At 52.7% G+C, this 27094-nt stretch overlaps 6 protein-coding genes across 6 annotated transcripts; 4 read left to right on the forward strand and 2 right to left on the reverse strand.

Moving 5' to 3' along the window:
- Positions 1–784: 784 nt before the first annotated feature.
- Positions 785–2010, forward strand: COCSUDRAFT_40742 (hypothetical protein; the record flags this gene model as incomplete). Its single annotated transcript, XM_005650010.1, has 5 exons — positions 785–863; positions 1206–1339; positions 1437–1592; positions 1696–1776; positions 1903–2010. 5 exons carry the CDS (start codon positions 785–787, stop codon positions 2008–2010), a joined length of 558 nt encoding a protein of 185 aa, XP_005650067.1.
- A 151-nt stretch (positions 2011–2161) lies between these two features.
- Positions 2162–3549, reverse strand: COCSUDRAFT_52901 (hypothetical protein). The gene is made up of 3 exons (XM_005650011.1): positions 3164–3549; positions 2929–3009; positions 2162–2738 (listed from the first exon to the last, which is right to left on the reverse strand). The coding sequence occupies exons 1-3, from the start codon at positions 3430–3432 to the stop codon at positions 2627–2629; spliced, it is 462 nt and encodes a 153-aa protein (XP_005650068.1). The 5' UTR covers positions 3433–3549; the 3' UTR covers positions 2162–2626.
- Positions 3550–4883: 1334 nt separating this feature from the next.
- Positions 4884–12288, forward strand: COCSUDRAFT_65283 (hypothetical protein; the record flags this gene model as incomplete). The annotated part of the gene is made up of 22 exons (XM_005650012.1): positions 4884–4931; positions 5280–5460; positions 5582–5651; positions 5740–5890; positions 6005–6096; positions 6194–6356; positions 6516–6716; positions 6989–7048; positions 7629–7727; positions 7846–8005; positions 8189–8352; positions 8547–8685; positions 8784–8896; positions 8999–9126; positions 9240–9417; positions 9587–9810; positions 9982–10168; positions 10296–10351; positions 10461–10637; positions 10745–10858; positions 10993–11591; positions 11742–12288. 22 exons carry the CDS (start codon positions 4884–4886, stop codon positions 11831–11833), a joined length of 3396 nt encoding a protein of 1131 aa, XP_005650069.1. The 3' UTR covers positions 11834–12288.
- Positions 12289–12886: 598 nt separating this feature from the next.
- Positions 12887–16040, forward strand: COCSUDRAFT_32675 (general substrate transporter). The gene is made up of 8 exons (XM_005650013.1): positions 12887–13144; positions 13457–13704; positions 14011–14238; positions 14384–14543; positions 14658–14789; positions 14928–15079; positions 15234–15534; positions 15748–16040. The coding sequence occupies exons 1-8, from the start codon at positions 13132–13134 to the stop codon at positions 15957–15959; spliced, it is 1446 nt and encodes a 481-aa protein (XP_005650070.1). The 5' UTR covers positions 12887–13131; the 3' UTR covers positions 15960–16040.
- COCSUDRAFT_65285 (translationally-controlled tumor protein) lies at positions 16005–17623 on the reverse strand. Its single transcript, XM_005650014.1, has 6 exons — positions 17527–17623; positions 17366–17439; positions 17032–17154; positions 16842–16886; positions 16593–16705; positions 16005–16480 (listed from the first exon to the last, which is right to left on the reverse strand). The coding sequence occupies exons 1-6, from the start codon at positions 17552–17554 to the stop codon at positions 16363–16365; spliced, it is 501 nt and encodes a 166-aa protein (XP_005650071.1). The 5' UTR covers positions 17555–17623; the 3' UTR covers positions 16005–16362.
- Positions 17624–18774: 1151 nt separating this feature from the next.
- On the forward strand, positions 18775–22503 carry COCSUDRAFT_40745 (hypothetical protein; the record flags this gene model as incomplete). Its single annotated transcript, XM_005650015.1, has 12 exons — positions 18775–19003; positions 20078–20224; positions 20340–20469; positions 20566–20623; positions 20713–20812; positions 20933–20977; positions 21064–21269; positions 21390–21441; positions 21532–21620; positions 21881–21963; positions 22108–22179; positions 22344–22503. 12 exons carry the CDS (start codon positions 18775–18777, stop codon positions 22501–22503), a joined length of 1371 nt encoding a protein of 456 aa, XP_005650072.1.
- Between the last annotated feature and the right edge of the window lie 4591 nt (positions 22504–27094).

The following is a 27094-nucleotide window of genomic DNA, read 5'->3' on the forward strand; positions in this document are numbered from 1 at the left end:
CAACGCGCAACTGTGCTCAGTCAGAAGTCAGGGGTATCTATTTGTCGCAGGTAGTTGCGTTGCCTGTCTCTCTGGTCCAACCAGGCTTCTATAGAAAACGTCCTCTCTGACACACCACAGGGTTCCGACTAAAAACTTCAGCAAATTCCACTTTCGCCAAGATCACATTCCTTTCCTCCTTGTCTAACTGCGACCTGCTGGATAGTCATCAAGCTTTATGCAGTCCTCAGTAAGTGCTGCATTTCAGTACGAAGCTCATATTGCTGATCTTCCTTAGAAAAATGGGATCACAGTGGCTGAAAACGGTGCTGCATTCAAGATCAGCAACACCTTCTGGACGAAGAACAACCAGATCACGCCGTTCCAGGTCCCATTCCCCATCATGAAAAGATTTTTATAATATTCTCGGTATTGATGAGAAGGAAAGGAACGCACAAAGGAGGTTTGCTCATGACTGCCTGACCCTCACGTTGGTGAGCCGCCTAGGAAGGGACGTCCTCCACGTGAGGTGTACGCTGTTGGAGCCTCCAGATGCGTCCTTTCTTCGATCCTTGGTTGAGATGTCCCGAAAATTTGATCCTTCCCTCTGTGAGACACAAAACACGAGGAACTCGAAATCTCATGCACCAGGCAGGTCATGATCACACAAGGGACTGCAGCCAATTTTCCTACTTTTTCTGGTGGGCAAAAGGGGAGTATATATTCGATCAGTGAAATTCGATCACCTTCAGAACGATTGTGAAGGCATCGTGCCGACTTATCTGATCCCTCATTGAAGAATTTGATGGCGCATGCAAGATTGCCAGCCCTCCTTCAGTGCAGAAGCCTGTTGCAATCCCTGGGTGGTGTAGGTGGTCTCCAAGGTATTTTTGAGCAATGCACACGTGCACTTCCAATAGCCTGCAGGATAGAAGCCCAAGATGGGACTGGCTGCTCTCTTATGACACGCCTTGTGAACAGCATGTCCACCAGTGCATCGGTCCACGGCCTTACACCTGTAGAACAGCCATCGACATCCGCGCCAAAGCCCAACAGGATGGACTCAGAGGGCAGCAGGAGTGATCAGCTGAGAAGAGCCAGTGCACAGCAAGCCAGCACAAGCAGTAGGAGCCACGGCAGTTCACACAGACCTGAAGCATCGCGAAAGCCTAGATTTCCCTTTGATGGCAAGCGCAAGCCCCCATCGCTTCGCCCAAGCGCCGGAGGCCCTGCACCTGAGGTGGCAGCAAAGCAGGACTGGCCCCAACAGGTCACTAGGGTTGGCAAGGTTGCTGGCCGCTTTGAGGTGCCCCGCAAGCCTGTCTTTGCCGTGGTGGAGCTTGGGCCCACTCAATTCAAGGTGCGGCTGTGCTGGGGGCTCTTGCTGCACTTCTGGGTGCCCGAGATCATCAATTTCTGCTTGCAGTATATGCAGACTGATCATGGGCATAATGCAGGTCTCCCCTGGTGATGTTGTGGTGTCAGAGAAGATACGCGGCGTGGATGTGAACGACAAAGTCAAGCTATCCCGGGTTCTGATGCTGGGTTCGCGCTATGAGACCATCATTGGCCGCCCAATTGTTCCCTCAGCCAGCATCACTGCCGTTGTTGAGGTACAGCTCATGCTCATGTCCAGCGCAAGAGAAGCGTACTATCTATCTGAAAGATAGTCTCTGTGCCTTCTGCTGTACTGACCTGCTTGGACTGGGTCTGCAGGAGCAATTCCAGGATGCCAAGGTCCTCATCTTCAAGAAAAGGCGGAGGAAGAACTCTAGGCGGCTGAAAGGCCACCGGCAGGTGAGTGATACATGAGGCCATTGCATGTTCACGTGATCTGGGCTACATTCAGCACTCTGCAGAATTGGTGTTTGAGCGAGCCAACTGCGCAGCGCATGTCTTCACGTGTTGTGCTCTGGAATGCAGGATCTGACAACGCTGAGGATAGTGGACATTCATGGCATTGATGAGCATCCTCAGGACGACAGCACATCAGGTCAGGTTGCAGCAGACATGAAGGAGGAGGCTGCCTGATATCATCCATATTCAACTTTTTCAAAAATGATTTGGAAATTGACTGGGCAGAGCATGCTTGCATCGCCTATTAAGTTATCAAAACCTTCGAATTAGAGGGATTCAGAGGGAGAGCATAGATACATCGCGTGCATAAATGAGCTATGAACTTGAGTACTTGTATATTTTACAATGTACCACATGGTGTTATCCAGTCTTTCATCCCTTCATTGCAGGCCGCATATCATTAGTTCAACTTCCTTTGCCACTCATCAGGAATGGCACTTGTGCTTTTTCCCTGCGCTTACAACTATGCGCCGCACTTGATTTTGAGCTGCATAGTGTCATCGTGGATTGCACACGTCAGATCAATTAGGAGTCGAATCAGATCAAATATTCAAACGTTAAGGTTCAACTCTGCAATTTCTGCAACAAGTATAGTCTACGTAAAACCTCCGGCAGTGCCCTAAGCAGTACTCGTGATAACGATGATCACAAATTCACTACCATTGGCACCTGCTAGGCTATAGCTACCTCGTACTCCTTCCAAAAACGCCAGGCGGACTGTGAACCTCCCTCTCATTGCTTTGGAGAGGCAGGTGCAATACAAATGCTTTCGTAACATCCTCTGCATGTCTCAGTAACCATAGTTGTATCCCCATCGGTAATGGAATTTGGCCAGGAGGATGATGAGCAATACTGTGAAGCACACGGCCGCAGCAGAATTCACAAGCCAGCCCAGCTTCTCCCTGGCACGCACACCAGGTCCTAGTCAGTATGAAGTGGCTGAAACGAGAGCATGCAGAGCTACGGTAGTCAAATACAGGGATTGCTGCACTGAGTGCGGTGCACTCCTCGTCTATTAAAATGGAAACACCCAAGTACAGCTCATAGAGTGTTCACTCTTCCAAGACAAACAGGAGCCAGGTGAAGCCCTACCTGGGATCTATGCGGCGGACACACAACGGCAAGAAGGCTCCAGCATACCAAAGAACCGGGAAGAACCAACCAAACAGGAACCTGTGCAGCACATAGAAACAGCAACCCGCTCAGCACTGGCTGTGTGATCACAAGGTTCTTCTGTAACCTTCACACTTTATTGATTGAAACCAAGAAGATTTTGAAGTATTCGCTCAAAATGGACTTCAAATTCAAAAAGTGGTTTGAGACTTACAGAATGAGCTGGTAGCCGCACAAGCACGGAAGAGGCTCCTGGGGCCTGACTTCGTGGACCTCAAATGATGTTGGCTCGGGTGTTGGATAAGGATAGGTGGGAGCGTTCCCTTGTGCGCTGTAAGCCCCATATCCTATTGGCCTGTTATCTTGTGGGTGTTGCTGGTTGTAGGCATAGTACGCCCCCACAGGAACACCCCTCACCACTTCAGTCGGTTTTTCTTGCGATTGGCCGGCCTCAGGGACAGTGGGTGCGGATGATGAAGCCATGAAGCTGTTCTCTGAATCCGGTCTCACGCGCTGCTGGGCTTGCAATATCGGACTTCTGCAGGGTTGCCTTGCCAGAACACGTTTAAGGATAATTTGAAAATTTACACGTTTCGGAGCAAAACCTGCGTCTGAAAAATGCGTTTCCGAGACGACTTGCGATGAAACTTCTCGTGCTGAATCATCATCAATTAGTCATCAGCTTTACCTTGGAGTTGAGAGATAGGAGGGTAAGGCTTTGTTCGTTTTAAAGGAAAGCAAATCAAGAAGGAAAAGAGTTGGTGTGATATTGTGACTGCCGACTGACCTAGATCAGATCTCTGAAAGAACGAGTTGCTTTGCATTGATCTGCAGTTATATCAGTGTTCTGGATATTAAAAAATGTGTGGTTGAGCCTCCTTTCACCTGAATTGTCAGCTATACAAAATCGTTGCAGTACCTGTATGATCTGCTATTTTTCCTCATGACTTCCGTAGCCAGCATCGGAGCTCAAAGGCTGAATAGCAGCCTAGATCCCACCCTAGTGTGCAAGCGAATGTCACCTGGATAACATTGAATTATCTCATCGTGCTGACTCCAGCTGTTCTCAGCAGCAGCACCCTCATCACAGTTTGTGGAGGCATATTCGTGGCCGTGGGACAGAATGATTGCAGCTTATTGTCTGCTGTGCTCGACTGCGTTTGCCACACTTGGCATTGCGATGGGTGAAAGCCAGAGCACTGCTGCTCCTGAAGCGGCAGCTCAGCATGCAGAGCCAACGGATGCTATAGGATTCGTGGTGGTCACCATGGTCATCGGTGTCTTCACCCTGCATCTGCTTTCCTTCACTAAGATTCCCTACACTGCTATGCTCATGGTGAGTGCTCTTGTGTATCCTTAGTTCGACTTGTCTCCTCATTATCGCCAACAATGACCCAGTTGCACGAGTACTAGGGTTGCTCATGTTTTGTGACATGATGAATGCAGGTGTGGGGAGTTATCCTCGGTGTAGGGAACCAGTCCTTCTCACAAAACTGGACGCTTATTGGGAACGGTGTCCGTCTCTGGGAGGTACGAGCAGCAGCAGCTTTGATTTGCACGAAAGTGGGCTCCCCTTCGTGTGGCCGAGAACTGAGTTCTTTCCTGATGCTTCCGCAGTCAATTGACCCCACACTCCTGCTGACCGCTTTTCTTCCAATCCTCCTGTTTGCTGGTGCTTTTGCGTTGGAGTGGCACACTGTCCGGCGGCTTGTGTGGTCCTCTCTCCTTCTGGCAGGCATCACACTTCCCTTTGCTTGGGCATATTTTCCTTCATCAATGCTGGCATGGCTGCAAGCATTGTACAGCCAGCTAATTTGTTATTTGGCTGCCTTCCAGGACCGGGTGTTCTTGTGGGGACAGCAATAACAGCAGTCCTGGTGAAGGTCACATTCCCATATGACTGGAGCTGGATTGAGTGCCTGCTGTTTGGAGCAATGTTCAGTGCCACAGATCCTGTCGCAGTGGTCGCAGTCCTCAAGGAGGTGAGCAATGCTCACTTACACCTCAACACCTGACTAGTTACAACAGCATCTTCTGGCAAAGTGTGTGATCTGGACTCTGTGCTTTCATATTGTGCAGGCCGGTCTGTCCAAGCGATTGCGGACTCTTGTTGATTCTGAAGCCCTCCTCAACGATGGCACAGCCTTCACACTCTTCCTTCTCTTGAAGGGCTTTGCTGAAGGGCAACAGCTTTCTGTGGGGGACACTGTCAGGCACGTGGCTGATTCCAATGCTACAGCTTTGCAGCTTGCAACCAGGACATTGATATGCTTTCTTGCATCCTGCTGCTTTCATGAAAATTCGGGATCCTGTGCAGAGAGTTTGTCCAGCTGGCGGTGGGTGGGCCCTTGGCTGGCCTGGCTTTTGGCATTGCAACGACCTTCTGGCTGCGATACATGTACAACTCTCCCATGGCGGAGATCACTCTCACCATCGTGTCCGCATACAGCACGTACATCGTTGCCGATGAGCTGATGCATGTGTCAGCAGTGCTTGCCGTCGTCATACTGGGTGAGTGACAGACGAGCTGCGTCAGCACCCAAGACCATGGACATTCCTGAGAATGTTAACTGTGCTGCCTTTCACGTATCTCAAGTACAAGACTGCTGCCTAAAAAAATATTTTTTTGCAGGCATCTACATGTCCGCAAAGGGTGTCATGGCCATCAGCCGCAAGGTGGAGCACCCACTGCACATCATTTGGTGAGAGTCTTTCCAGACTTTGCCTGGCTCTGATTTGACTGGCCGCATGTACAAGACTTTGGTGATGAAGAGGATAGCATCCTTGCAGGGAGGAGCTGGAGTTTCTGGCAAACACCCTTATCTTCGTGCTGTCTGGTGTGATCATCACTGGAAAGATCTGGGAGAGTTCCTCCACAAAGGTGGATGACATTCGGCCTGCAGACTATGGCTATGCTGTGCTCCTCTGGGTGTACCTGGTGGTAAGGCATCTGTCCCATGCACTGATGTTCCTACACATGAGAAGAGTGCACGATGATTCCTTTCACCGGTGCACTCTTTTAAGTCTTGCCTGATGTGATGTTGCTGCTGTGCAGCTCATCCGTGGCCTTCTCTTCATTATCTTCTGGCCTTTTCTGAAGCGGTCAGGCTATGGAATGACCGTCAAGGAGGCAGCGGTGCTCTCATGGTGAGCATCCCTCAACACGTATTCAGACCTTGAATGACAATAGCATGCCTCTTATGGTGAAGCATGATATCAATCCTGCCACCGTGCATGGGTACAGGTCGGGGCTGCGCGGGGCTGTGGGGCTGTCGCTGTCCCTCTTTGTCCTGCTGGATCAGAAGATTTCAGACGATCGCTTCCGCACGCTGGCTTTCTTCCACATGGGCGTTGTCGCCTTCCTGACCACCCTCATCCAGGGTACCACAATGAAGCCGCTCCTACAGGTTTGCTGTGTTCCATGCTAGACTCTTGCAGATGTTGCTCGATTGGATGTCTTTGCTTTCATGTTCTTTGCATGCATGTCAGGTGGAAGAGGACAGTGGAGTTGTGTCTCTAGCAAAATGCATGCAACTCTCTAAGGTGCATGCATGTGAACCCTGCAGTTCATGGGCCTTGTGAAGCCGAGCACGGTGAAGAGGGGCTTCCTAAGGCGCCTGCTGCGCGAAGTGGAGGAGCATGGCGACAAGAAACTAGACTACGCTGGCCATGATCGCCTTCTGGGGGACCCAGACTACCATCTTCTCAGACAGCTCACGACGCTGGATGTAGGCCAGATGCTCAAGCGCTATGTGTCAAAGCTCCATGTGCACGGGAGCCATGACCAAGTTGGTCTGTCCCTGCCTCTCTTCTGTACCCCAATTGTCTAATTGTCGCGCGATAGCATGCATGTTTGTGTCAATACTCTTGTCTACCTCGGCTTGAAAAATGACTAATCTGAATGTCAGCTTGTTAAGGTGTGATCCTTCTGTGTGTGCTGACGTTTCCAGAGGCCAAGCTGCATGCACTTGCCTTGAGGATGAATCGGAATGGGCTGCTAGCTGAGAAGAGATCGCGCCTGTTGCTGGCCATTCGGCAGACTTACAATGACTTCTTCCATGACTACTTCATCAGCAGCGACCAGGTCTTCAGGCTACGGGTGAGCCCTCTGGAAGTTCAGCTTGCCTTTGTTGACAGTGAAGGGTGTTAAGGGGCTAGCATTCCTTTCAGCATAAGTAGATACCCTGATGGTCTGCACTTTCTTCTGCAGGGCTCTGCTGACAAGGCCCTGGATAACATCAACAAACCGCTGTGTGACTGGGCAGCACTGAAACCCTCCACAAGCATTAGCTTCTGGGTCAGATACATTCAGAGGTAGATCCATCTCGCTGTGCTTTGTGTAAACTTCCACTGTGTTCGTGGCTTGTGGCTTCTTCTGCGGCCCTTCATGACTTTGTCAAGCCTTCTGAAGTCTATATTTGGCAGGTGGGCGTACCTACCGGTACTAGGCAATTCCATCCAGAATGCATTCTTTCGCAATCTGGAGGACATTGCTGTGCTGGCATTAGCGTTCTGCCATGCCCACGAGATTACACTTAAGGACCTGGCCACCTACGGAGTGTTACAGGCAAGACCATGCAGCATGTATGCGTACAATGTCTGTTCTGACGGGCCAAGGATGGCAGCTTGAAGATAAATGAGACATGCAAGCATGTCATGACGGAGTTTCTGTGCAACAGGATGATCAGGATGCAAATCGTGGCAGCGCAGCATTTCTGGGCCTAGATGAGGGGCTGGAGCAGCTCTTACTGGCCATGCAGAAGAACGTCACAAACCAGGTTCAGCAATGCCCGGCATGTGCTGAAAGAAATGAAAGCTCATTGTGCATCTTGCCTTCAGCGCTTCCATAATGTCAATTGTTTGGATCATCACATAGCGATGCCCAATGCCCTGTAGGTTGTTCTGGAGAGCCGCGCAGAGTGTGAGGAGGCTCAGAAGCTGATTGGGCTGATCAAGAGCTCCTACCCTGAAGTGCTGACCTCCATCAAGACCAAGCAGCTTGCCCAGGAGATCCTGCTCTACAAGGGGGAGCACATTGCTGATGTTGCCAGAACAGGTACTGCATTGCTGGCAAAGCTGGCATGCGTGCCTCTGCAAAGCCATGACACGACACATGGACGTCACATTGATGGCCTCACAAGACAATTTACCCCATTGTAAATTGGAATGAAATGCTTGTGTGTTTCTATTTGCATGCTGCTTCGCTGCATCAAGCGACTGATCAGTGTGGGCTGTGCAGGCCTTGTGGAGGACAATGAGGTGGAGAGCATGAATGACCTTGTGGAGCAGAAGCTGAAGAAGCTGCACTACTTCCCTCCGCAGTTCCACATCCACTCCCCGGACACCATGCTGGCTGCACACCCATTGCTGGCCGGCATCCCTGACAGAGACTTTGCAAAGCAGGTAACACGTCGGGCGCTGCTATTTTTGAAGTCTGACTCTGCGATACTGAGCATTATATGTAGCTATGAACTGCCGGCAGGAAGTAATCTCCCAAGTATGTTGCTGCCCCTAGCTGCTATAATGCAGCACCTGGCTAGCATCGTTCCATGAAGCCCATCTAGCGGTCAGGACTTGAAAAGGATGCGGTGATGCAGGTCCTGAGCCAGGCATATCTCCATGTTCACAATGAAGGGGAGACCCTAGGTGCAGAGAGTGACCGCGCGCTGCATGTCTTTGTGGTGCTGCGTGGCTGCGTACGCATCCATTACTTGGATGGGAACACTTACCTGGCAGGTGCGCCTTCAAGGGCCAGTTGTCCAGCATGATGTAGCACACCCCTGTGCTTCCAAAGTATCCCCAGTCATGTCAAAGAATCTGACATTGACTTGCAGAGCCTGGAGCTGTGCTGTGCGCTTGGCCTGTCCTCCCAAGCAAGGACAAGTTCCACAAGCTGGTGGCAACCACCATCGTGCAGATCTACTCCATCCCCTTCCCGGCTTTCAAGGTCAGCATACTTCTCCAATCTGTAATCCACCAAGGACATGACTGCTTACAGTAACCATGCAATCTGCAGATGTCCAGCTCACAATGGGCAAGCACTCTGCAGGAGCTGATGAGGCGCTACGAAGGTGTGAACAGCAATGCATGGCAGGCATGCGCTGCAACACTGGCGCTGACCAGCGGCGATCCCACCTTCAAAGAACTCTCCTTCAACGAGCTGCAGACGTTGTTCAGGTTTGGCACTCGGTAGATCTTACAAATCTGTCATCATGCCACTCCTGACCCTGTTTCATAGCCGGCCAGCACGAGGAATAATTTTAACTCTCCTTTGTGTTGCCTTCATGCAGGCTCTCAAAGCTGTCGTCCGTGAGGAGCGTTGACTATCTGCGCGTGGCTGGCTCGGCATTTCTTGTGACCGGCACAATCCACTACACCGGCCATGACAGGGAACTGTCCAGGGTGTACGAAGGCCCCTGCATGCTGCCGGCCACCCCTGCCCTCTACTGGTGCACCACAGATGTCAAGGTGAGCACTTGCAGTCCTATCTGATTGATTTTGGCTCGATCATAGCCAGCAAACTATTCGTAAAGAAGAACCCTTCGCAATATGTTCGATGCATGCTGTACATGAAATGGAGTGGGTAGGATCTTAGTGAGTCATTGAGACAATATAATTACATCATGCTGTTATGCAGGTGCTGGAGCTGCCTCCCATATTTGATCTGAGCAGGAAGGAGCAGATGACGGGCAGCAAGACAGCGCGCCTGGCAGGCAAGCAGCCGCAGCTGATGCCTGCCTGGTTTGGCAACTCCAGTGGTCCGAATGCCCGCCTCCAGCGCACCTCTGTGGGCGGCGTCCGCTTTGCTTGGCGCACAGCTGCGCTGTTCAGCAACAGCGAAGCCTTCCAATTCCTCTCCAGGTACATATCTTGACAGGCATGTTGAAGACTATTCATACATCACTGCTTGACGTATAGTGCAATGTCTATGCAAAGATATGCAGAACCTCAACTGAAGTAGTCAAGCAAAATGGGCATTTCTTAGGCCATGCGAGACAGTGAAGACCGTTTGTTTGCTTTTGGGCCGTGCAGGCGCTCTGCTCCAGCAGATGTGAATCGCGAGGCAGGAGACACTGAGGATGTCAAGGCGCAGAGCAGCAGCAACAGCAGCAGTGGTGCACAGGAGGACCAGGCCAGTGCAGTTCCCTCCACTCCCACGGAGACTGTGTCAGGCAGTGCATCCGGCAAGCATGCGAGCCTGGCCCATGCCCTGTCCCAGGTGATCACAGTCAATGGCACAGTCCCTCATGCTGTGTTCTGGAGAATTCCAAGCTTGCACACCAAAGGGAGTCCGTATAAGGGAGGCACAAAATCTCTTGTGTATTAACTGCCGGTGTGTTGCGCAGGCGATCGCCAATGGAAGTCCTGATGCATCGCTCCAAGGTGCCAACCCACGTGCCAGGTGGGGCCCACACTCATCTGCTGCATCTGTGCACTATGGCTGGCTGCCAAATACTGCCAGATTCATGCCAGATTCATGCAGTGCTGAGGATGGGAATTCGTGGTCCCAGGTGGAGCCACAGCCACACTCTGACAGGCGCAAGCGGCCCCCAGCTGCTGCGCGAGTGGACTGAGAAGCTGGCGGATGCGCGAGGCATGCAGGGGCAGTGCAGGGCAGTTAGCCCACTGGGTGACAGCGCCGGGGGCGCACAAACTGCAAGGTCCATGGACCTGGACAGCATTGGCGGGTGCTGCACTGTCACATCACCTGACCCATATCATGCGCTTTTAAGTGGTACGATAAGTGGAACACTCGTAATTTTGCGCAGTGTTGTGAGCAGTGTCTGATGCACAGGGACCGCTGGAAGCCTGCAGCTTCTGTGGAGCGCAATGTGCAGATGAGCCCAGTCGCAAGGACAGCCAGCATCACTGGGAGTGGCGGATCCATGCCCTCGCCTCAGCTGCCCAGGTGCTTGATTGCATGCCCTGACAACTCATCCGCCTGTAAGCAAACAGTGTAAAATAGCTTTGTGTTCCTTGTTTAAGAAGCCGTGCAACCTTCTGAAGAAAGGCAGCATCTAATTTATGGGCCTGTTGGTGCAGGACACCAGAGGGGCAGGGCTCTGCGTCGACGCCGCCTGTGCCGCAGCCGCCCCCGGAAGGAGCTCCGTGGCGAGCCGGCTTGTCCGCGCACTCACACTCCATTGCAACCAGCACGGTCTCGGGCCTGACAGGGGAGGCCCTGCTGAAGGAGTGGAAGGCGATGCAGCAGAGCGCGGCAGCCGGTGCTGCTTACTGGGATGCGCAGCCGGGGCAGCACCATCCCCGCAGCTTCACCGCAGCTGCATCGCCTCGGCGCAGCTACCTGCATGCCCGGCCTGATTCAGCTGATGGCCGCAGCAGCAGCAGCCTCAAGGGTGCTCTGCCCCGAAAGGAAGCTCAGGCAGCCGCAGAGCAGCCGCCCAGTGGAATTGGTGAGGGACAAGCGCTGGCGGGGGCGGCCGGGAACAGCGGCAGAGACACAGAGAGCAATGGGGTAGCGACTGCAATGGCAGGGGTGTCGGCCCAGCAGAAGGTGGTGCCGTCTGAGCGGCTGAGGCGCCCTTCGCTGGTCGACCTCTTTGCTGACCTGCCAGCCGCGCTGCCGCGCAAGAGGGAGTCACCTGCCAACGCCACATCGTCCGGCCGCTCTCAGGATGCCGGTGAGAAGCGCTTGCCACCTGTCCTTCCACTAATGTCATCAGGTGCAATAAGTACAGTGTTCCAAAAATTCCCACCTCAAATAGGGATGTCTCAGGCAGCTGGTCTACATGTGAAGGTTGGGGCACCTTCTAACAGCTCAGAACATGCAGGTCCATCCCAACCAAGCGGATCTGGTGGGGCCTCCAGTGGTGTCGACTCAGGTGGCAGCAAGGTCCTGGACATCATCGTGGAGAAGCCGTAGATATCTAGCAGCCAGACGGCATGGATCGATGCTACATTCTGATTGGCTCCAAGAAGCTCCCTTTTCAAATACGGAGGTTGTGGCTAGAGAACTACCCATCACATCTGCCTTGAAGCTGCAGTGAAATGCTGTGTCTCTCAAAGTTTCCGGATTTCCTGCTCTAAATATCCTGTGGAAAAAGGCATCCTTTTAGTGTGTGTGCTAGTCTGCCGCGGAGATTCTTTGCCTTTACAGATGCTCGCCAGATTCTTCTGCGCATAGGCATGCCATGAGGAGCACAAATTGGTACCGGCAGTCTGGATGGGGGCCAGCTACCTTCCTGCACTTAAGGCTAGTTTAAGTTCCTGATAGCATTAATAGAAGTAGCAGTAGTTTTTTTCTTTTGAAGTATCACTTGTGTTGCAATAAGGACTCAAAGTAGAGAGGCTCACCAAATTAAAAGCAAATGGTCAATTTTTCATATGAAACTCATGGCCATAAAATATCAGACCCGTAGCTGCGACAGTGCACGTAGCTTGCAGCAGTTTTGCCAAGTTACCGCATTGCATTGCATTACTAAGTCTTGCATTTCCAAGCCATTTTCAAGCCTTGCAAGCCACTGAGTGTGCCAGACAGCGAATTGGAGGTCTGGACCTCCATGGAAATGCATGATGCTGCATGCACATGAGCGAACGCACTCAGCCCTCTCAGGAACTGGTCAGCGTTGCATGCTGCATCCCACAACCACCATGATCATCAAACGTTCTTTGTATAGCTGTAGTGCTGTGTACCCGGACCACATGCGTGTGTGCGTAATTACAAACTTTTCAAGTTGTTGCAAATTTGGTAGCCGATTACCATGCCCCATACCTCGCATTTGCGAGTGCAGGCAACACACACCTCACTTGTCGGTCTTGCATGGTTTCAGTATTGAATGCAGCCAATGGGAGTTGCCCACTGCCCAGCAGAGTGTGCATGGGGTGGAAGGCCTGAATAGGCTAGGGCCATGGAATTTGGCTCTTGACGACTTTTGGGACATTCGCCTGTTCTCACCATTCCTCTTCCTTCCTGTGAGATAAAGTCACGAAGAACCTCCTTCTGATCACCTAGCACCAGCAAACGAGGCCAGTGAAGCTGTTATGCTGAGTGTAAGGATCAGCAGCAGGACAGCTTCTCTCCAATCCCCGAAGTCCCATTCTGGAGAGAATGCAAGCACCGGGAGCATAAGTGCCAAACTGCAGCCTGTGAGAAGGCTTAAAACCCCAAAACTCAGCATCACGTCGTGCATGCCCCCGCCATACTTCTCCCGAGCAAGCACCATGCGCGCCAGAGGTATCACTCCGCCCTTCCCTGATGTTTCACCACGAGTTTCCATATGTTCCCCTTTTATATGTCAACAAATGACCTCAGGTGGTGTCTAGGATTCTTGCCATTATCTTTAATTATCGTTTGTCGCGACTCATCATCTTGATGACCTGTTTTGATGGCGCGCAAATTCACTGTAACCTTGACCATTGTGCTTTGCTTGGCATTAACTATTGGATCCACTAAAATTTCCTGAGGTCTCAAGTCGCTGTCTCTGTGAAGCCCCTTGCTGAATGATATTCGCCACTGACATGCTTGGCTTGATGGGTGGACTCACAGGTGACCTTCGCAATGAGCTGGAGCCCAAGCGAGACTACTCGCAAGTGGCTTGCAGCGCAGCCAGTGCAGACCTGTCCGACCTGTCCGAGTCACCTCAGCCAGCATCCCTGACGCCTGTTCTGTGGGCTGTGAGCATTGCCAGCTTTGGAGCTCTGGCGTTTGGGTATCACCTGGGCGTCGTCAATGGTCCACTCAATGCCATCGCCGCCGATCTGGGCTTCGCAGGCAATGCCTCCCTGCAGGGCACGGTGAGCATGACTGTGCCTTTCTCGTCTTGTTTCACCTCTATATCACTGGTTGCCCTCACAAAATCTTCTAAGAGGTTCAAGAACCTGCTGACCCCCCACTCCATCAAATGCCCCTCTTATCTACACTGATATCTTGTAGGATCCGCGAAACACTGGTGAAGAGACGGCATGGTCGCTAGTGCTATAGGTCCTGCTTGACGTGCACAGCAGTCTGTGCCCTGGAAGATGTCATTCGTGAGCACAACTATCTATGAACTGTTGCATAGCACGCCTTGCATGGTTGACTGACTTATTCCACGCGTGCAGGTGGTGAGCAGCCTGCTGGCGGGTGCGGCAGTGGGCAGCCTGGGGGGCAGCGGCCTCGCGGACTCCCTGGGCCGCAAGGCCACGCTGCTGCTGACTTCCATCCCCCTGCTGGCCGGCGCCCTGCTGGCGGCCACCGCTGGCAGCCTGACCTCCATCGTCGCCGGCCGCGTCCTCTCCGGCGTCGGCATCGGGCTCGCCTCTGCCCTGGTGCCCCTGTACATCTCAGAGGTGGACATCCCCTCCTATTTTAAGCCCCTTACCTGCATCACCACTCACAACATGCATCTGTCCTGTGAGTTTGAACCATGTATGCTCTTATGTCTTGTCAGAGTTGGCGGGTGTGGGGCATGAATGTGGCTGGTTTTGGGTGCAGATTGCTCCCACCAAGGTGCGGGGATCGCTGGGCAGCATCAACCAGCTTGTCATCTGCATCGGGATTGTCGCAGCGCTGGTGGTCAACGTGGTCATCCCTGCCACCTCCTGGCGCACCATGTTCTACCTGGCCTCGATCCCGCCCATCCTCCTGGCAGTGGGTGGGTGGACCAGACTCCTGGGCTGACGTTGCAACATATTGGTGCAACCACAGAAATTGGAAGAAGCTGAGCCAAGGTCAAAGGGTATCACTGAGGCGTTTTGGATTTTTGCAGGCCTGACAGTGACGCCCGAGAGCCCAAGGTGGCTCTACTCCAAGGGCAGGACACAGGAGGCCGAGGCAGCCGCCGAGAAGCTGTGGGGCCCCAGCGGGCCGGGCGAGCTGACTGAAGGCAGCTCAAAGACAGGTGAGCCCCGCACTTCCCGTCACATGCCTCAAACATAACTCTTGCTTCTGAGCTGGTAGCTGTTCTGGACGCAAACATGTGCCTGCCTGGATCTGGGGCCCTTTCGATTGGCGATGAGCAGCTCTTTGTCGGGTGCAGATGTGGAGGGCGGCAGTTCAGCGCAGGAGCCGGTGAGCATGGGGGAGCTGCTGGGCAACAAGGGCGTGAGGATCGGCTGCGCCATCTTCCTCCTGCAGCAGTTCAGCGGCATCAACGCCATCGTCTACTTCTCCTCCTCTGTCTTCGCCCAGGTCCAGCTCACCAACTACTCCTTGCTGTCCTTTGATCTGGGGCTCTTGTGTGTATTATAAGACAACAGGTGTCCGCAAGCTGTGATGGAGGCAAGTCTTAACAGCATTAACATTGCCCATTGTGGTCTCATGACGGGAGAGGATGTGCGCGCAGGCCGGCATCACAAACGCGGCGCTGGCAAGCGCGGCAGTGCAGATGACCAATGTGCTGATGACGATGGTGGCGGCCTCGCTAATGGACCGCGCCGGCCGCAAGCAGCTGCTCACGCTGTCCTTCTCGGGCATGGGCCTTTCCATGCTCGCCATGGCCGCCGGCCTGGGAATCAAGCAGCTGTCCGGCCTGAGCAGCTCCGTTGCCATCGTGGGCACCGTCGCGTACGTCGTCAGCTTTGCTCTGGGCGCGGGGCCCGTTCCCGGCCTGCTCGTGCCTGAGATCACGCCCGCCCGCCTGAGGGGTGCGCTCACAATCCGACACAGCCCAAGCCAATTGCAAGTCTTCCATCACACATGTATCTGGACAGACCTGGTTCATACAGAGTGCCTGATCAGCCTGAATGGAGCCGTGCACGTCAGGTACCATTGTGCTGCCAAGCTGCAGTGATAGGGGTGCCGGCAGGAGCGGATGCATTCTGAATGTAACTTGAACACTGGCTGTGCATGTGCGTCAGGTAAGGCAGTCTCGCTGGCGCTGGCGACGCACTGGGTGTTCAACTATGCCATCGGCCAGCTGTTCCTGCCGGCCCTGGCAGCAGTGGGCGTTTCTGGCGTGTACCTCTTCTTCGCGTTCATCTGCGCTCTCACCGTTGTGTTCACAAACTCCCAGATTGTGGAGACCAAGGGACGGTCCCTGGATGAGATTGAGAAGCTGATGGCAAAGTGATTAGCATAATGATATGATGTCAGAGCAGTGTAAGCAAGCTTTCTTCCGGATACGTTCAGGGTTGTTTACAAGTCATGACCCAAAGAAATCAACACGTCCAGCAACCCCACCCTAAAGCCACCACCATGAGGCAAACACGATCATCAGCTGACTTACACACGCTGTTCCTTGAACTGCTGTTTATGCAGGAAACATTGACCTCTCACTATTGAGACACCATCCATTCTGACATCGAAGAGAATTCTTTCACAGTTGTTGGGGCTGCCTTTATACTCTGAAATTACGGCACGACTATACGTCAGCTCTACACAAGCATGAAAGACTTGCAGGCAGGATACAAAGCTACATGTCTGCTGTAGAAATTGCACACATAGCCGGCATTCATTCCCGGAACTTCATAGCCTTATGCCTTGATCTCCTGCAGTGCATACTTTGGGTACAGGAACTTTGGCTCCGCGGCGCCGTCAGCATAGTAGGCAAAGATCAGAGTGCCCTCCTGGTCCATTGACTCTCCAAGGAAGCTGCAAAAAACAAATAGTGTGAGGGACAAGAGCCGCAAGCTCAGACCCCCACAATGACTGAAATGAAACAAACAAAATTTACTGATGATTCAATGTGGAAGCAGAGACTCACAACTGCAGTTCCTTGATTTTGCCCATCAACATCTTGATTGCCGGTTGCGACTTGGCCTTGAAGTCCTCCTGCTGGTCTGCTGGAAGCTTCTCCAGGACCTTCTTCAGCCACTCCTGCAGAAGGGAGGAATGCATTCAGACGTGCTTGCCCTGATTTCTGCGCCATCAATTCTACAGCACTAATGTGAGGCGGTGACAACAGCAATCGCTGAGGGTAAATAGTTCATGTGCTACCGCAAAGAAACAGTACCTTGGCCCAGCCCAAAAACTGCTTCTTGTCATAGCTCGGTTGCTCCTGAGCGCACAACACCAAGCCTTTCAGTTGGACAGACAGCTGAACAGCACAACGATACAGTACTCAATCAATGCAGCATACAATCATCGTAAGGCCATTTGTGCATGTGCAGCAGGCCCTCTTCTTGCGCGAACGGGCTTCTCACGTTCAGTCTGAAGGCATCCACCACATCAACAACTTTACGTGACTGGGAATCAACGCCATCCTCTTCCTCCTCTGCAGATGGGTTGGCACCAATGTCCACGTCCACATCGCCAACAGTGACCCACTGCAGCAGGCTTGTACAAATCAGATCAACGTCGTGGCAGTGCAGCCCCTGTGGCTCCTTAGCCATAATTGCAGGTGGTGCTGATATGTATCAACGCCAGCGTCCAGGAGCTTCATTCAGTAGTTTTTGTGATTTAACGATATGCAAACACACAAAACATGTTTGATCAGGTGTTATACTCGACAATGATAGAAGAAGTGAGCCTATTTACCTTGCCATCCACCTCGTAAAAGAAGCCATCTTCAGACTCCTTCATGTTGTAACTGTCGGAGATGAGCTCATCACCTGCCCAGCAGAAGCTGTTAGTATGTGGCAGAGTGACGAATTGGAGGTCACAGAAGACGAGTTGAGACAAAAGCTCTGAGCACGTACCTGACAGGAGATCCTTGTAGATCAACATCTTGTCTGGCCTATCTGCAGATCGAGGAATCCAACAATTTTACTGGACGCTGGGTCCGCAGAGAAAGGCGATAGCTTTTGGGAATCTTTCGATGTTCTTCACTACAGGGTGTTGCGGCTGAAGGGCAGGCAGAATATAACTGGGTAATCTGAACCCTCAACCCGGGCAGGGTGGTTTTTGATCGCCTGAACTTCTCAACATCACGTTCTATTGTGGAAGCACGCCTGAACATCAGAATTACGGGTTAATTTACTTGTGTATTGGAGGCCCATGACGCCCTCATCACCAGCAGAGGCTTACACAGCCACGTACTCAACAGTCTCTAGTACCACCAGTGCTGCGACAAACAAGGATACCACAAGCTACAGGTATGCGTTTACCTCTCTGAAATTCGCTTCAAATAAAAGCCGTGCACTGGACCCCTGGCGAGGTGACAGTCTTACGCTGCGCTGCGTGGGAGTATCTAAGGGGTGTATAGATCAAGATGCAACGGAAGTCCAGTCCTGCGAGAAATTGCTCTTGTCACGTTACTGATCACTAGAATGTCAAATATGCTCCAGAATATGGTTATGAGCAAGCATGGATCTCACCGTGAAGCTTTGGTGCAGTTGCTGGTAGATCGCATCGCACACATATATGATTCTGACTGTGTAATTCTGCAGCATACCGGAGGCAAGAAGTCCTATGCAGACAGAAAAAAAGCCGCGCACCTCCAAGAAGCCAGCCTGGGATAATTCACCGGCAAGCAAGCTGAAGAAGAAAGGAGGGGCCTCTGCAAAACCAGCTGCAAAGAAGCCAGTTGCCACACCCCCCAGAGTTGGTGCATGCCAGACTGTCAAGTCATCAGGAAAACCTCACAGATCGCCTGCAAGCAGCCGTCCAACACCAGAATCAAACAGTCAGGATGCAGAGCTGCCTCCACACTCACAGAAGCAGACAAAGGAGAATATCAGAGAGAACGGATGGATTGACAGCAGCAGGTGATCTGCTCACCTAACCGCCTGCCTTGTATCTGTCTCTTCCCATGTCATGTCTTCGCCTTGCACTCCATCTTGCACTGGATATTCCTCCGTGCAGTGGTAGATAAGCTGCAGCATGTGCGTGACTGATTATTCTATGGGTGCAGCATCTCCAGGGAATCCAGCACCACCTCTCAGCGCCCATCATCGTCAGGTTCTGGCAAGGCTGTGACCCCAGCCGAGACCGCGGCCACGGCTCGCATGCAGAAGCTTGAGAAGGGCTGGGTGGAGCCCGAAATTTCTGCCACTGTCATGTCCAGCGACGGCGCTGAGGACAAGAAGGGGACCGAAGATTCGCAGGGCAGATTCCGGGTGCGCTCCAGCGCTGAGGTCTTCTACCGTGGCCTGGGTGGCGAGGCAGCAGACAAGCTGCCCAGGACACTTCCAGCCATCAACTGCAGGGCCGGAGACTTTGCAGCCACCGATGCAGGTCATCCCTGCACAGTCAAGGAAGCCAAGGGAAGGAAGACCGGCTGCGCTGGCTGCTCTGTCATGTAGCAGAATCTCACACCAGCCTTTCTCGCGCTCTGGTAAATGAGAGCGCGTTTACACTCAGCTGCTTTCATGCAGCTTTTCATGCTTGTAGCTGGAAAGGCAGATGACAGTATTGTAATGTGGACAATTAGTGTCTATGAGTAGATGTGACGTCTGCAGCATTGCAACCTCATGACGCAGCATCAGACTTTGATTCGGAACATCACAAGTGGCCAAGGATGCTTGATAGTCATGATGTACACAGGATGACACAAAGATTGTATATGGATGCATGATCCGATTTATGATTGGCACTTCCTTGTTTGCTGAAATGTTTGGATGTGTTTTCTCCAAGAGTCCATGCTGGCACTTTAAAGCTGCCATGGCAAATGCGTCTTCCGTGCATGCTGATCAGTCATGCCATGTCAATGGCAGCTACCGCTTCTTATATGCTACTGTCAGTCACTGAGTGTAAAATTGGGTTCAGGCTCAAAACGCCGAGTACTCACTCAGCGGCATGGCAAATTTCAGAAGTCCTGCCAAGGTTTCTACGACACAAGATTCATCTAAAGATCAATTTTATTCCAGATCATCGATTGCCTAGAATTGGAGACAGGGGTTGGCCCGGGACAAGGCACATGCCAGTGAACTGGAGGTTCCTCACTGACGATCAGAGCTCCATCTGCCGGTATTAAAACTTCTTCAGCTTGCATTCAACATTTGAATATCAAGCATCATTAGATTGACAAGTTCCTTGCTTGTCTGCCTTGCATGCATGCAAAATATTATTGGGACCCCTCAATTTGTAGGATTCAAGGAGGGGGATCCCCGAGGAAGAAGGCATGCAACCGGCAAGCGATCAAATTTTCCTTGGACGAGAGGTGTCTCTGATGTGTCCAGGCTCTCTACGCAGAAAGCTTGCCCAACTGTGCCTTCAATGCCATGATCTCAACAGCTGAGATTGCCGAGTTCCCTTGCACAGAACCGGAATGCTCTCTCCTGCGGCCAAAGAAACGTTTTTGTCCTGCAGCTTTCCATTCAGCCATAAGCCATTTGCATCGAGTCAATGACGTCCAGGACCGCGTCAGAGAGATCACTGGAACGACACAGGAAAAGCTGCACCTGCTGGCAGACTCTTCGCAGAAGACACTTGCAAAGACAGTGCTTGGAGGCGTTGGTAAGCGACATTCTGGTGCAGATCGTTCAGCTCCAATTCATTGAACTTCGGTGTGTCTATCATCCCAGTTTGCACAGCAATCAGCTCCCTGAGACAGGGTTGTGCTGCCTTGCAGAATGGAGCCTGAGCAAGGCCACCCAGGGCTGCAGTTTGAAAGAGCCAAGCTCAGGAGCCTTCTCTATTGACATGAGACATTCCAGAGCAGTTGTTGCACATGAGCTGGACGCATGTGAGGGGATGAGATGGTACGACTCGCTGGTGTTCTTGCAAGTCTAGCAAACTCCCCAGGCATAAATCTGAATCCCTGCAAAACCACAGCAAGACACTGTCTGCTGCTGCAGGAGACTCCGCTGTCATTTGGGCGGCCTTGAGGAGAACGAGCTGGAGGTGTTCATTGAGGTATGTGACTATACCAGATCCAAACTTGCAGGCATGCATGACTGCGTCCGTGAGCGCACAACAGCCTGAGCGGTGTGTGGTTGGTGCAGAGCCTTGATGCATGCAGCATGGAAGGGGACCAAGCAGTTCTGCTGGAATGCAGCATATCTGTCAGCCATGTCCAGGATGGCCGCCTTTACATCAGTCCAGGTGCAGTCCAGCACTCCGTGACATGCTCCACGCCGAGCAGTCTGGGTTAGTACTTGAGAGTCGGCAAACTCTCTTGCATGATATGCAATGCAGTGAGACCCTGTGCTTCTTGGGGTGCAGGCCATCGCCTGAGGGCCATTGTAACATCTTCGCAGCCAAGAGCAGGTGCACTCCTTTCTCATGAAGTCATGGCATGTTCGGAAGTCTCGCAGCAAGGGGACAACTCACTGACTGCGCATGCTATCTGACAGGTTCACTAACCATCATTATGGCGGGCGGCTTTTCCCAGGAGCACCATGCCAAAGCCTCTGTGCACCTGTCTGTCTCCAAAGTGCACAAGCTCACAACAACTCCGCTCGCCGGCATCCTGCTATCTGCCCACCCACATATAAGCCTTGTTTCCACATCTCCAAGGATGTTGATGATAAAGGACTTTCTGAGCCCCAGAGAGTGCCAGGTGCGAAGCTGTCAGTTTCAGATCCAAACCTTTGACAATAGCTTTCCAGTCTACAGAGCGACAGCTGCAATTACTAATAAAAATAGAAGCCATGACATACTGTGTGATATATGCTTGCAGGAGTTTATGGCAGTTGCTGAACCCCTGCTTCAGAACTCATTGGTAGCATGCGGTAAGTAGCTCTATTAGGATGCCAAGAGCGTTCAGCACTGTGGGCCCTAGCAAGAGCTGCAGTTACACCAATGCATTGTGATGCTTGCAGGATCGTGCGTCCCCAGCAGGACTTCCTCCAGCATGTTCCTGCAGGGCAGACATGAGCGAGAGCCTTGTGTCATTGAGTACGACCGCAAGGTGTGTCCCTTTTGAAGTGCTTTGTGCTCCTTCACCAAAGATCTAGGCAGACTGGACATACATCATAAGTGGTCCAATCTGCAGGTGATGGACCTCCTCCAAATGCCTGCTGTTGAAGGAGACGGGCTGTCTCTGACAGAGGCTGTGCAAATTGCCAGATATAAGGTATTTTTGCTTTTTTACAGTCTCTACTGCAAAGACAGCGCTGCAATATGCCATGCTTCAGCGGCTGAGATGAAGGTTCTGCTGGTGATGAACAGGAGGGCCAATTTTATGATGCCCATTTTGACAATAAGTCCAACGAATGCTGGAGACGTGCTGCGACGCTGATCACATATCTGAGGTGCGTCACGCTTCTTGTCCCAAATCGTTGCATGCCACATCAGTGCTGCTTTTGCCAGTGCAGTGTGTTGCAAGTTCTACAAACCCAATCAAACCCATGCACTTGCAGGCTCTAACAACACCTAAAACTACATGTGTTCTGCAGTGATGTTGAGGAAGGTGGGGCCACATTCTTCCCCCAGGGCAGAGCCATCGATGTGCTGCATGATCAGAGCAGGTCTGCATCCGCGCAAGGGCTGCTGATCAGGCCGAGTAAAGGCTGCGCCATCATGTTCTGGTGGGCGCCGCTTAGAAAGTACCACATGCCTGATCCCTTGTTGCAGTCCTGCAGAAAGGTGTGTGTGATGGATCGTGACCTGAGAATGGTAGGCACATGTGCAGGTCTCGCCTGAAAGATGGCAGGGAGGACGATGCCTCATTGCATGCAGCTGAGAAGGTGTTGAAGGGTGAGAAGTGGATCTGCTCGCGGTGGTTCAGGGCAGGACAACCCTGCAAACAGCCAGGCATTGGGGGCGGCAATCCCTTGGCACCAGAGCCCTGACTGATCTATGGCAAGGCAAGAGTCTATCCAAATGATGCAATGACTGATGAATGGTTCCTGACAGTGGTGGTAGCTGCATGCTGCAAGCTACCAGTCGCAACGCACACAAATTGACCAGGATCTTGCAAAACTTTATGATGCCGGAATGAGAGCTTTGTGGCTCGTTTAATACTGTGGTGACCATACCTCAATTTAATACTCCTTCTTTTGTCAAATTGAGAATTGCTGTGTCCTTCACGAATGAAATTTACTGAATGCAATGCATTATCATGGTATGCTATATTGCCAAAGTGATGTCTTTATCCAAAATGGTGACTTGATGCAAAATTGCAGTGTGTCTACTTTTACGTGGCAAGGTTATTACATCAATTATTGTGTAATGCTCTGGTTTCATGGATTGCTTTCTACAAGCAAGCAGATTGGTACAGCGGCCTACAACTCAGAGGCTCAACGCTGAAAGCACGGGAGCATTGGATACCCAAACGTGTGTTGCTTATGTCCCTCCTACAACTTCCTGAAGAGCTTTCCAACAGCTTTTTCAGGAGCACACTGGGTCGTATATTTTACAGCTGAAACACCCTTTGAAGACTCACACTTCGGCTACGGTGCTCTTCAGCAGGGGAGCTAATAACGAAGTATAGTGCTGACGCAACCTGCTGGCATACTCAGCCACCATCTGCGCGGCCTGCTGGGCCGAGCCTGCATCCCTGAAGGCCAGCACCCAGTGCCCATCCACCAGCTGCCGCTGCAGCTGCTGCCCTATGCCCCCAATGCTCGCTCCCTGATGCAGGCCAGCAGAGAATATCTTCAATAGCAAAGATTACCGGAGCTGGCCGGAACCATCTGTGTAATCATCTTCTTATAACGTGCCCAGATTTACCTGTTGTATCAGATGTCACCAGGACATGATGTCCCAGACATGTATTGAAGAGGTGTGCAAGGGAAGAGTGGCCCCACCCTGACTGTTTTGAGGAGGCCTCGGGCAGGCGGTCGGACATGGACATGCAGCCATCTTGGGTGGCTGCTGTCCACAGAGGCGGCCGCGCCCAGCAGGGGTGCCACGGACAGCACTCTGCCGCCGCCGGGCCGGGGCCCAGCCTCTGCAAGCACAACGCTGGGCGACGCCTGCAGCACCTCCGCTGCATCCAGGGGAGGCTCCGCCCCTGGTGATCCCGCTGATCCGCTGTACCCCTGCACATCCAATCAGCAAATGCACTGAGCCCATCAGCTGCACCAGCAGGCCTCCTGGAGTATTATTCAGGTTCATTTCAAAAAAATTCAAGACCCTGGATCAATCCTTTCTTCTGGGGCGCGGCTGTGCTCAGTGCAGGTGACGGTGAGAGTGTTTAGGTTTGACATGACAGGTTACGTGGCAGTGAAATGATCTCTTGCAGCCAGTGGAAGAGTACAAATGTGTTGTTGCTCACCTCTGGCAGGCCCACGATGGCAAAGTGGACGGTGCGCTCCTGGCCGCGGGTGAAGGACACATTGCAGGGTAGCATGGCGGGGAGCGCCACATGTGCCCCCTCCCTCACCTCGCGCTCCTTCACGCCCTCCTCCGTCACCGGCGCCAGCGGACACTTCTCCGCTACGCTGCCCTCCAGCAGGCCCTGCGGCAGCACATTCCAACTCACAAACTGCACACAACTCCCAAACTGCAGATGCAACCATCCTTGAAGAGAAACATGCAGCCCTTGATGGATGCGGTAAATGCCAATAATAAGATCCCAACAGACACAAAAAACGAAAATACTACAGGGTGGAACCTGGAGGTTATGTTTCGCCTTACGGGTGATACTGTACACAACGGCGTGGCAGGCATGCCATGTCATGTTCGCCGATGAGTGGGGTTCACCTGGCGCAGGGAGGCGAGGCACACGAAGCGCTGCACGATGTGGTGCGAGCGCATGGCCAGCAGCGCAGAGCTGGGCGCCCCCACCTGCAATCCGTTCGCCAGGTCTGGCAGCCCAGCCATCGCCCACCCCTTCTTCACCACCATCATCATCTGGCACGCCTGCACATCCACCACTACCAGGCTCAACTAACCCTTCACATGACCTTACAATGCTGGGAAATGACCTTCATTTGCTACAAGCTTGTCACCTCTAGGCAGGCGGCAACTGCAAAACATATACACAGAAATGGCCTTATTGCATGGCAAAGGAATTCTGTGCAAGCCCTTGCATGCTTAGAGACATAGAGCGCAGCACCTGCATCCAGGCCTGGATGGCAACGCTGGTGGACTGGGGCAGGGGCGCGAGCAGGTGCTTGCGCGCGACCGGCCACTCGGAGACGAGAAGCAGCGCCAGCGCATCGCACCACATCCCCGTCAGCTCTGCGGCCACCTCCTTCTGGCCGCGCGCGTACGCCGTGTCCAGCACCTCCTTCTGCAGCGCTGTCATGTCCGACCCTGCACCCGCCAAATGACCTGATCGTTTTCATTACTTGCAAAATTTCTCCAAAGCCAGCACATAGAGAAGCTGGATGCCACATCTTGACAACGTGCTGCATGTTCAATCACATGCTTGCCACCTCAGCACATGCATAGGAACCCGTTGAATGGTGACACAAGAAATTGACTGAGATGAGAGGCATTCTTACCTGCTTTGCGTGCGCCCAGGAGCTGCAGCAGAAGCCAGCCAATGCCCCAGAGCGCGGAGGATGGCAGTGACTGCAGCAGCAGCAGTGCGCACAGTGCATCCACCCAGTCTGACCTCCCTCCATGCCCACTCCGCTGCGGACTGCATGCATGCGAAACATAGCCACATAGTCAAGACACAGGAACCACTCATTCAAAATGAGTTTGGTAAACTCGTCATAGCTTTCTCTGCCATGCGTTCATCACAGCCAGTGCGGCTTGTATACAGTATAAGAACCCCAACTTAGCAGACAACTTGCAATGCTGATGTTAACGCCTGTATACCTTACTCTACAAGACTCCCGAGCTTTAAGGGAGGACAATCTGAGTGTAGCACCTTCTTGCAGGGGAAATAGGCACGTCAGCGAGACTGCTTTTGCTGTCATTGTCTGCTGCAGAGGACTCTGCCTGGCCATTGCTCTGCTGGCGCTCCTCGACGGCCTGCTCTGACCCTGCAAGCAGGCACAAACACTCATGTTCTCCTGCAATTTGACACAGAGGAAGCTTACATCAATGCCTGCACAGTTTATTGATGTGCTGGCTGTGATGAGAGCTCACCCCTGAACACGATGTCCTCAGCTTTGGGGCTGTCGTGCAGGGGGCTGGCCTCCCTGGTTAGCTCCTCCAACAGCTGCTTGTTCTTGCGCCGACGATGAGGCAGCAGCCCTGCCCATGACCACAGCCTTTCAGATTTCTCGCATACCAGTTGCATGTTGTTGAAGTTGAGAAGCATCAAAATGTGAGAATATCAAAATTGAAAGTCTGCATATAAATAACAGTTGGGAGTGCCCATTCCGACCGTGATCAGGCAATCCTATTACAGGTCAGGACACATTAAAAACAGATTGCATCACTGGCAAGAATTGACAGGTGTGCCTGGCTCGGTCTGATGAGAAACACACAGGTGAGTCAGGGCAAGGCACAGGACAAGTCAGCAGGCAGACAGCAATACAGCATGTGCTGGAGGAGATCTGTCTCAGGCGGCAACACCTGCAGCATCCAGTATCTCGGTGTCGATGGATTTGTTCAAGAGGAAGCCGCAGAGCACCCGCACAGCCGCGGCGCTAACAGCCACGTCACGCCCTCTCAGGGCATGCATGAAGGCCTGCTTGTAGCTGCCAGGTGTCAGGCTGGCAGCCCAGCTCCCAGACCGGTCACTCAACTCTGCAGGTCCCACCTGCGTCCATCAACACTCTCTTTCGGCTCATTTCTGCAGTAGCTTTTAAAGCGGAAGGTTTGCTCAGCAGGAGCCCTTCGACATGTTTTCCTAGCAGTAATGCCCCTGACTGCGAGTCAGCTAGTCATCCAGGCACACCCATGTATTGTTTGAGGGCAGGTCCATTTGAAGTTGCACCTGGAGGCCAGAGGGAGACGAATCAGCCTTGGCATCAGGGCTGCTGAGCCTGCTCGGACTGCTTCTGGCAAGAAAAGGGGCCACTGAAGGCTCTGGCTCGTTAAGGATAACGGCTGATGCCAGCAGGTTCATGAAGTGGCCGTGGGTCATGACATGCAGCAGCCGCTCCATCACATGCAGCGCGCAGGCAGGACTCACACAGCCGCCCGCCCCTGCACACAAATCAGACAGTTGATGCAAGCTTTCCTTCAGCAGCCCTTAAATTTTGGCGGTAGCAAGTATGCTGTCAGTCTAAAGGAATTGAATGGTACCTCCTCGTTGCCGTGTAGAGTCCCTGTCTGGGCCGGGATCGGACCCAGCATCGGATGCTTCGCTGGAGCGAGCAGCCGCCAGGGGCCAGAACAAGATGGGGCCAGCGAAAGAGTCGCACAGCTGCTGCAGGAGCAGCTGGCCGAGGGATGCCTCCCCTGTAGAACCACACAAAATAGTAACACTAATGACAAGTAACACAAGTCTGCAACATGTGCACACTTCCTCTGGTGAAGGCCTTGCTCAGCAGCTAAAGACGAGAGGGCAGAAAAGGATCAGAGAATACCTGT

Source organism: Coccomyxa subellipsoidea (genome assembly GCF_000258705.1).
Source record: "Coccomyxa subellipsoidea C-169, whole genome shotgun sequence".
NCBI classification, from domain to species: Eukaryota; Viridiplantae; Chlorophyta; class Trebouxiophyceae; family Coccomyxaceae; genus Coccomyxa; species Coccomyxa subellipsoidea.